Source organism: Nelumbo lutea, chromosome 1, assembly GCF_056320005.1.
Source record: "Nelumbo lutea isolate HS-2025 chromosome 1, American lotus-T2T, whole genome shotgun sequence".
In the NCBI taxonomy this organism is placed as follows: domain Eukaryota; kingdom Viridiplantae; phylum Streptophyta; class Magnoliopsida; order Proteales; family Nelumbonaceae; genus Nelumbo; species Nelumbo lutea.
The window spans coordinates 77,851,760-77,860,853 of NC_142684.1; the positions used below are offsets into that span (position 1 = coordinate 77,851,760).

A 9,094-nucleotide genomic window follows, 5' to 3' on the forward strand; every position below is an offset into this window, starting at 1 on the left:
TAATTCTGGCCCATCTCAATTACAGAGATAAGCCGGCCCAAGCTTGGCCCACCTTATTTTCCATCAGTTGAAAGCTGTCAAACATTCGGCTGTTGATATAAAGCATAAGTTAGGGATGGAAATGTATCAATCGGATAGGTTTAATGCTTCTATCATCATAGAAGAAGAGATTTTATTGATTCAACCAAATATAGTCTAAGGGTTCATTTGGTTTATAGTCAGAATTACTATCGAAATCTTTCAGAATTGGAATTGGAATGATCCATTTTCAAAATCTGTTTGGTTCAGACAGGAATAGGAGTGAGAATTGGAATCAGCAGGAATGGGATTTCATTCCAACAGGAATGGGAATAGGATTCCAATTCTACCCAACCAAACAATGAGAACTGGAATAGCCCATTTCAATTCTGATTCCAAACCCCTATTCGCGTAAACCAAACAGGGCCTAAAACTTTTTTGTCTTTAACATAAACACTTTCAACTGTCCAAATAAATGGAGTTACACGCAACTGGACTACAATTGTATGATTGAAACTGATTTGAGATCCAATTGTTCTCATATACAGAATACATATACTAGCCCCATTTGGTTCGCAGGAATAGGGGTTTGGAATTTGAATCGGAATGGGCTATTCCAATTCTAATTATTTAGTTGAGTGAAACCGGAATCTTATTTCCATTCCTGCTAGAATGGCATTCCCCCATTTGAGGGAATGGTCATTCCCTACCACTTCCTTCCCTTCCTGTTGATTTCAATTTTTATTTCCATTCCTGTCTAAACCAAACTGATTATGGGAATAGACCATTCCAATTCCGATTCAATTCTGACAATAAACCAAACGGACTCATACTATGTATTGTGGATCCTAGGCTTTAAAGATGCTTCATCATTCACAAATTGGGCCTGATACCCACTTCGGGCCTCATATTCCCTTATCCAAGATGTTTGCCTTCAGCTAAGTTAGAAAAAAAGACTTGTTACAGAGTAGAGAGATGTACTCAACTTCCTATTCCCGAATATTAGTCTGAGGAGATCGACATTCTGGCAAGGATGTCCTCATCAGTCATCATAGTGCCAAATGGGAGGATATAGAAATGAAGGCATAAACACATAAACCACGGAATCACATTAAATCTTATGTGATTTTCTTTGTTATTGCATTTTCTCTTATTTTTTCTTGAATTCTGCCATAACAAACAATACAAAATTTTTATAAGGAGTGTTCGGTAATGATTTGCTACTTGAAATGTTTTGAAAACTATTTTAAGTTGACTATACCTAAAATATCAAATTTAATATTTAAAGAAAATCTATGATGCAAGAAACACATGGCATGGAAAAAGTTTTGACCGAATTGATCAACCCAAAATTCTATGCAACACAATACCACTATACCAAATACCTCCATATTTATCGGTTTCTAATCCAATATTAAGTTACAACAGTTATTAATCAACAGACCTCTACTGTGGGCAACTCATAATCGGAGTCTAGGATGTACTTATCTTATTAATTAATGTAATTTCCGATGTTAATACCCAATATTGATCAACATTACCGGGGATCAAATTGGCTTAGTGACATTTCATTTGCAGAAGCTGTCGATTCAGTTGCTCTTGAATCATTCTCACCAGAAGGCACCTCTGACCCCATTCTTCTACTATTCAGGAAGAATGCTGGAGATGAAGGTATTGGGAGTGTGACTGAGTTGCTATTCAGCATGAGCACAATTGACGCCATGGTAGGTCTGTCAGCTTCATTTTCTTGAACGCATAACAATGCAATGTGAATGCATCTCATCACATCTTGTCTTGACCAACCTCTCAAAGTTGGATCTACCAATTCCATTGCCGTCCCTTCATTCCAATTTCTCCATGTCTGAAACAATTTCAAGACACAGATTTGAAAGCAAAGTCTAAGTTAATTATTTGGTTTGTATTTAGATTATTGAAAGCTATACAAAAAATTAATTGTAATATACACAAATAAATCATTCTAGTATGCATACTTACATAGCTTAAGAGGTCTTCATAGGGCTCCGATTGGTGGAAAGAACTGTTTCTTTCACCACTCACAATTTCTACGAGTATCACACCAAAACTAAATACATCTGACTTTACAGAGAAATGCCCATGCTTTATATATTCGGGAGCCATATAACCACTACAATTAAAATCAAGTATTGGATTAATTAAATGATTGAATGTTTGTCACACATTCATATCTCCTCATAATTAAAAATAGCTTAGTGTATAAACCTCCTTAAGAACAATGTGTTCAACTACAAGCCATTTTGTTGCCTAGAATATTTAAGCAGCTTCTTGGAAAACTAGGACATAAAGCAATAATCCATGTATATAGAGGTAAAAGTAAAGCTTACTATGTCCCAACAATTCTACTCGTACAAGCATGAGTTTGATCCACTACAAAAAGCCTTGCCATGCCAAAATCTGCAATTTTGGGGTTCATATCCTCATCTAACAAGATATTACTTGCTTTCAGATCCCGATGTATAATCTTCAGTCGAGAATCTTCATGAAGATAAAGAAGCCCTCGAGCAATGCCTCCTATAATTTTGTAACGCCTTTCCCAGTCCAATTGCACTCGTTTGATTGGGTCTACATATTCACTCATCCAAATGAAAGATGAATTTAGGGCTTAGATAGTTTAGTGCCTATTAATTAATTGAAACAACCATTGATTTTTTCTTTTCGCAACTCAAGCAACCATTGATTTTGCAATCACTACCATATTAGATGCACACAAGTATATATCTTATACTTTGGGTAGTCTCACTTTAGGGCTTGAACTTTTAAATGTGTCGCTTTACTACCTGGACTTCCAGAAATATAGGTTCAAACCAAATTCCATTAAACTAATGCTAGGCTGGGGTACAATTATAAGAATGCCCTTGTTCTGACTCTTTTTTTATAAGGTACCTATCTTAAAATTACCCGTTTTTTAGAACCTGATGGTGTATTTGGTTTGATAAGGGAAAAGCAAAACGTTGAGAGAAAATTCTTAAGTAATTTCACAAGTTTCTTTCTGAAGAATTCCCCTCAACTTACTGCATCTCTCTTATTTTCTATCAAACTAAAGGTTATGTTTGGTTTGAAGGAAAAGGTAAGGAAAGGAAAGAAAACATAGGGAAACCTATACAAGGTTTGTAAAGGCTCCCCTACATTTCCTTTCCTTCAAATCAAACACAGCCTAAAGGTAAATAATTATGTCTAGCCATTCTATCCCAACTTGTAAGACTATAACTAGAAACAGCAGAAGGGAACATTAATGGAGCCAAACCAAATATAAAGTGATCGAGGCTTGCGTTTTGCACGAACTCGTAGATGAGTAGCTTTTCTTGACCTTCACAGCAGAAGCCAAGTAGCCTAACAAGATTCCTGTGTTGAAGCTTGGCCACCAACAGAACCTCATTTTTAAACTCAACTTCACCTTGTCCAGAATTTCTAGACAGCCTCTTCACTGCCACTTCTCGTCCATCTAAAAGCCTACCCTGATCATATTATTAAATATTAATATTTTCAATATAATTAAGACGTAAGACTCAACATCAAGAAACATATTAATTTGGATGGATCCATACCAGTAGCAGTAAGTTGGTAAATTAAAAACTTTAGTTTTAGTATTACCTTATAAACGTCACCAAAGCCACCTTGTCCAAGCTTATTATCATTAGAGAAGTTGTTTGTGGCAGCTTTTATTGCGGAAAAGTTGACTTGCAGAGATTCCACATTGTTAATCTTCTCAACATCTTCACAAGAAACATGAAAATTAATTAAATGAGTCGCTGCGTCTTAAATCATTTGGTTCTTCTATTTGGGTAAAACTGAGAGCACAGAGTGTAGACAATGGATCCAACCACCTCCTCCGGCCAAAAGAAAAAAAGGAAAAGGAAAAAGAAAAGGCTAGCTCTCCTAGGCATTTGAATTTAATTTGAAGCTTGAAATTAAGCGGTGGTGCATATAGGCATGAAAAGCAGTTACTTACCAACTATGTCGATATGTTCTTTGGGCTTCCTACTCCGTAAGCAGAAGAAGTATAGGATAGAAAGAATTATAGCTCCAATTACTGTCGAAATCACGATAGCAATGATAATACCAGTTGAATTTCTTCCCTTTCCTGCATCTACCGGCCGGAAAATTTTAGACAAAGTCGGGGCCGGGAATGTTTGGGTAAAAAGAAAAAAAGATCATACTCCAAAAGATTCTATATATGCTTACCCTCTGTATTTGTTGTGTTCGTCAGTGGTGTAAACGGAGATACAAGTGTTGACGGAGATGGTGCAGAAGCCTTGGAAGCATAAAACATGTTGCCCTCATGCCTAATACTACAACTCGGTTGGAGAACTCTGGCACCACGTTTCAATTTGCAACAGTCGAAGAGGTAACTGACTGCCGCTGTTAGGCATCTATGACAATCATTCTGGGATATATCAGGAGTGCACTGAACTAGCCCATATATCGTCTCAAACCCAATTATCCCACCTACCGTGTAGGTTGATTGTATTACCCCAGTAGCAAACATGGCAGTGGATGAGTGAAAGGCAGCCTGATTCGCAAGGCTGTCCAAGAGTTCTTTTACCTTCTGACTGCGCCCATCTTGGTAGGAAGAACTGGCTTCGCTCACTAGAGCAGCGGTTGGTTGTATCTCCAGAGTTGAGAAAATGGATCTGTTTGAATACCGAAGCATACAATCATCGACCCAGATAATGGCCTCTTTTTTGTTGGGGCAAAGAGTCATGATCTGCTGACCTATTTTATTGATGATGCAACTCTGACACTCTTGAGCTGTGACATCGCCTCTACATAGAATGAGACCGTTGACTTTATCTGGATCCTGGCCGGCGGTGGCATTGTAGAAACCATTCTCGCGTGTAGAATTAGAGTACAGAAATGAAAGGATGGTTTTTAGGTTTGATTCATAGGCGCTATTAGCCGTGTAATTGCCTCCTAGACACCGCTGGGTGAGGAATTGTATTTTTGATTGTGCATTAATGAAGCCCGAGCTTAGAAGCATGCAAAAAAGAAAGAGGAACAACTCTCTCGTATGCATTGCTTCTTTCCGGTGGCTAAAGAAGATGACCATTCCTCTTGAAAAGCAGCCGAGGGATATTAGTAAAACTTGGATCCCTCCTCAGGTCTTCAGCGGTTAAGGTCAAGATCTGTTTTTTTTTTAGTGCCCATTGGGTGGGTCTTAAACGTTGGTCAAGATCTTTCCATGTAAGGCTTACCTTGCAACAGTTGTGCTCGAAAGCCTTTACCAAACAGGCCTTTAAAGGCTTTTCCATTCGAACCCAAATCTGCTAACCGTGAGATGCCACCTACAGGCTACAGCAGCTACCTAATACCGACAGAACTAACAGTAAAGCCCAGCCTGGTAAAATCTCCAATTAATCGAGGCCTAAGTCCCTACTGACAACCACAGCAAGACCGATCGGGCACATTGGGGATCTGCTACAAATAAACAAATAACATGTGTACCATGTATTTATATTTGACCTTAATAACTTTCTCTCAACTTTCTATTTTATATGTCAAATAATCAACAAGAGGTACATTTATGATATGCTATATGAAAAGAAGATCGATTCCGATATTCGGGATATGGTCAGTAAACCGCTATTCGGGTGATTGAACCATTCGAATCGTTCAATGTTTTTGACCATTTTTTTAATTTTAATTCTTTTTACTTTTTTTTAGAATGGGCCAATTGTTGGGTTTGAACGATTGGACTGTTCGACCCAGGAATTGGACCTCTGTCCAGTTTGTTGTCCGATTTAATTTTAAAAACCTTGCACAATACAAGATAATTATGTATGGCTGTGCAATTCAAGCAAGAGAGTGTGGGTAGGGAGAGAATATTGGACAGAAAGAGGCCACTTTATATCACACCCATCATTGGAGGAAAATTCTCCATAGTTTCATCCATCTCCTTCACATGTGCCCGAAACAATCTATGACCTAATGGTCCGTTTGGTTGTTGAGAAAGGATGGGATGGGATGCGATGTGGTGAGAAGGGTTTTTTTTCCCAATCCTGTCACCTGTATCTATCTGTTAAGACCAACTATCCTGTCAAATCTTGTAGGATTGTTGGATTCATCCCACCTTGATGTGTCCATATGCATTCTCCAATTCCACATCACAAGACTTGTTTTGTGGATGATGTGGCACAATAGTACTTGAACCTTTCTCTCTCCAAGACTCTTAACCCTCTAGTTTTATTTATTTATTTATTTTTTGTGTATTCCCATTTTGAACTGGTTTAAAGAATGAAGGCCATTCATATTGGATTTAAGATCTTGCAGTGTTCCAAGAGGGGGGAAGCATTTACAAAAAAAAAATGTAGAATAAGAAAAGAAAATTGAAGGAGTCTAAGAGGCATAATGAACTATGTATCCAATCCAAGAAAAAGATAAATGAAGGGAGTTGAAGAATAATTTGAAACAACAAAAAAATAAATAAATGCAGAGATACAGAGTACGAAGTTACATGCATTAATAGGGTAAGAATCAATAGAAAAGAAAGAAAAAAAGTAGTTGTAACCATTAGTAAGAAAAAAACGAATTGAGATACAGAGTACGAATCAACAGGAAAAAAAAACTGTTGTAAACGAGACAATGCTTATCCTCCCACTAACCCAGTATTGTGATAGACTTAGCCACTTGTATCCTAGTCTACATCTGGATATGTTTTCATGATAGGATCGTGTATTGTTTGCTGGAAAAGCAGCAAACAGGGGTCCACTGTAGATTCCACGACCGAGGCCGAGTACATTGCCGCAAGTGAGGCTACCAAAGAAGCCGTGTGGATGAAGAAGTTCATTCACAAGTTGGGAGTAGTTCCGTCCAACACATCACCCATCCCATTGTTGTGTAACAACAGTAGAGCTATTGCTCAGGCTAAGGAGCCACGAGCCCACTCGAAGTCAAAGCACATCGAGAGGAAGTACCATGTACTAAGGGAGATTGTTGGTAGAGGGAACGTCTTGATTCAGAAGGTAGCGTTTGCGGAAAATGTAGCAAACCCATTGACAAAACCACTATCACTGAAAATGTTTGAGAGACACGTGGAAAGCTTGTGACTCCAGCTAGTACCTGATTGGACCTAAGTGCAAGTGGGAGCTGATAGACAGTTTTGTATGCCCTTAGCTTCAACCAAAATGATGTACTTTATGAGTTTATTGTAAATAATTAAAAGTGCATATTTGATTCATGTTCCCTTGGTATATTTCTGTGTAATACCCTTAAACTGGACACTTAATGAGAATCGTATTAGTTTAGAATGTTCACAGCCAGTGGTCGGTCTGGGGAGAACTATTCTGACAAGGCTAACATTGTGGTGCCACCAAGTCGATTGGGGTGGCTTATCTCAGCTACCGGGGTGAGACCCTAGGCACATACAGTGTAGGATTAATTGAATCTTTGAACTGGACCAGATTTCCAGTATTGCCTTGGACTTTGGAGATTGATGGGAAAAACTGAAAAGTTACACCCAACCCCTAGACTCGATTATGATACTGCATTAGGTATCGGATTGAGCTGTCTTTGATGTACCAATCAGTGAGATCCTTAGCGGAGGTCAAAACTTGGGTATGCTGGGACAGTTTGGGAATTCATCTCAGTGGGTGATCATAGTGACAGGATCAACCCCTTTGTCGGACAAAGGTAATGATCGGGGATGCACTTTCACTGATGGAAACCAAGACTACCGACAGCCGATTTCAATCGTTGAGATTTCTTTTTGCAAAATATATTTTATATGAGATATAAAAGTATATATATTATGGTTTCGAAATGATTTGCAAAAGGTTTTAATTCCCGGGATACATATAACCAGAGAGTGCAACACTGTTCCTTGCAACCGAGGGAGAGGTCCTCTCTTGTCGGGCAGTGTGTGATCATTATGGGCTGAGAGGTTAAGTGTAAGGCCATTTGAGGATAATATCTGATGGGCTAATCTTGCATCTGCCCACAGTCCCTGGGTGTTACAAGGTGGCTTGGCCCAGGGACCACTTAGGGTAAGTGTTGGGCCCATAGAGCCCATCTGATGGGTTTCAGGGGGTGCATTGTCCATAACAGTGTATTCGGTCAGGCCTTCTAACAAAGGCTGGGCTGAACCCATGTGGCTGATGTGTAGATCAATGTTTGGGTCCCACGCCCTACAAGGAAGCCCAACTGGGCAGCAGTTTGGAAGGCTAAATGAATACATAACCTTAAATGGGCCTTAAGCCCATTTCGAACTGGGCTAATTTGATTAGTCACTTAAGGGGCGAATTCTGAGATGGATCAATTGATAGGATTGGGCCCAGACCCTATCCACTTAGAGAGTCTAAGATCTAAATGAGGTTTAGATCTGGAAACCTCCTAATTAGATTAGGAGATGGCTGATCTAATATGCAGATAAGATAAGGGTTATCCTTTATCACTTAAAGGGACTTCTAATCCAATTATGATTTGGGTTAGCAACTCCTAATGGGATTAGGAGCTGATCCCTTTAAGTCTATAAAAGGAAGAGGGGGTGGCAGCCTTTAGACATGCAATGCAATCCAGAGATCCTTGTCTTCAGAGTTGAGATTATTAGAAGAGAGAATTCTGCACCCTGCAAATACTCTCTTGCCACCTCCTTCCTGCAGCCGCCGTCTACAACAGTTCGATATCCAGTTCTTGGGAGAAATCAAGATTTGATCTTGATACCAATCTTTTGGAGAAAAGATTGGTGGGAGTTCTATTCACAAGCCGTGTAGTTGATTCTAGCGAAGGGTCAAGTTTTTTGGGAGAACACTATTGATTCTGCTCCACCCTGCACTGCGCCATCTTCAGTGGGAGCAGATTTTGGATCCTTCCTTGGGCATGAACACCTCCATTGGGAGATATTGCTTCTCTGTATTAGGTATTATCCCTCCCTACTCCTTTTGGTTCAGATCTGGTTCAGTTTATGGTTCAAGAATGATCATTGAAAATATGATTTTCTAAATGGAAAATTCGATTCCCAATTGAAGGGAGAGAAAAATTTTTGAAAATCTGCCCCCTTATTCCTTAATCTTTGGGCGTCCATGTGATGGATTTCCTATCCCTT

The 9,094-nt window shown here is 39.1% G+C and overlaps 1 protein-coding gene across 2 annotated transcripts; it reads right to left on the minus strand.

The window, feature by feature from the left end:
- Positions 1-1,375: 1,375 nt before the first annotated feature.
- On the minus strand, positions 1,376-5,451 carry LOC148875532 (cysteine-rich receptor-like protein kinase 15). 2 transcript variants are annotated; one of them, XM_088979355.1, is made up of 7 exons: positions 4,240-5,451; positions 4,007-4,138; positions 3,649-3,770; positions 3,302-3,512; positions 2,382-2,619; positions 2,014-2,164; positions 1,376-1,879 (listed from the first exon to the last, which is right to left on the minus strand). In XM_088979355.1, the coding sequence occupies exons 1-7, from the start codon at positions 5,102-5,104 to the stop codon at positions 1,556-1,558; spliced, it is 2,043 nt and encodes a 680-aa protein (XP_088835481.1). In that variant the 5' UTR covers positions 5,105-5,451; the 3' UTR covers positions 1,376-1,555. The 2 variants fall into 2 exon arrangements, with proteins under 2 accessions (XP_088835481.1, XP_088835475.1); XM_088979349.1 differs by having other exon boundaries at positions 4,007-4,144; positions 4,240-5,450.
- Positions 5,452-9,094: the final 3,643 nt, after the last annotated feature.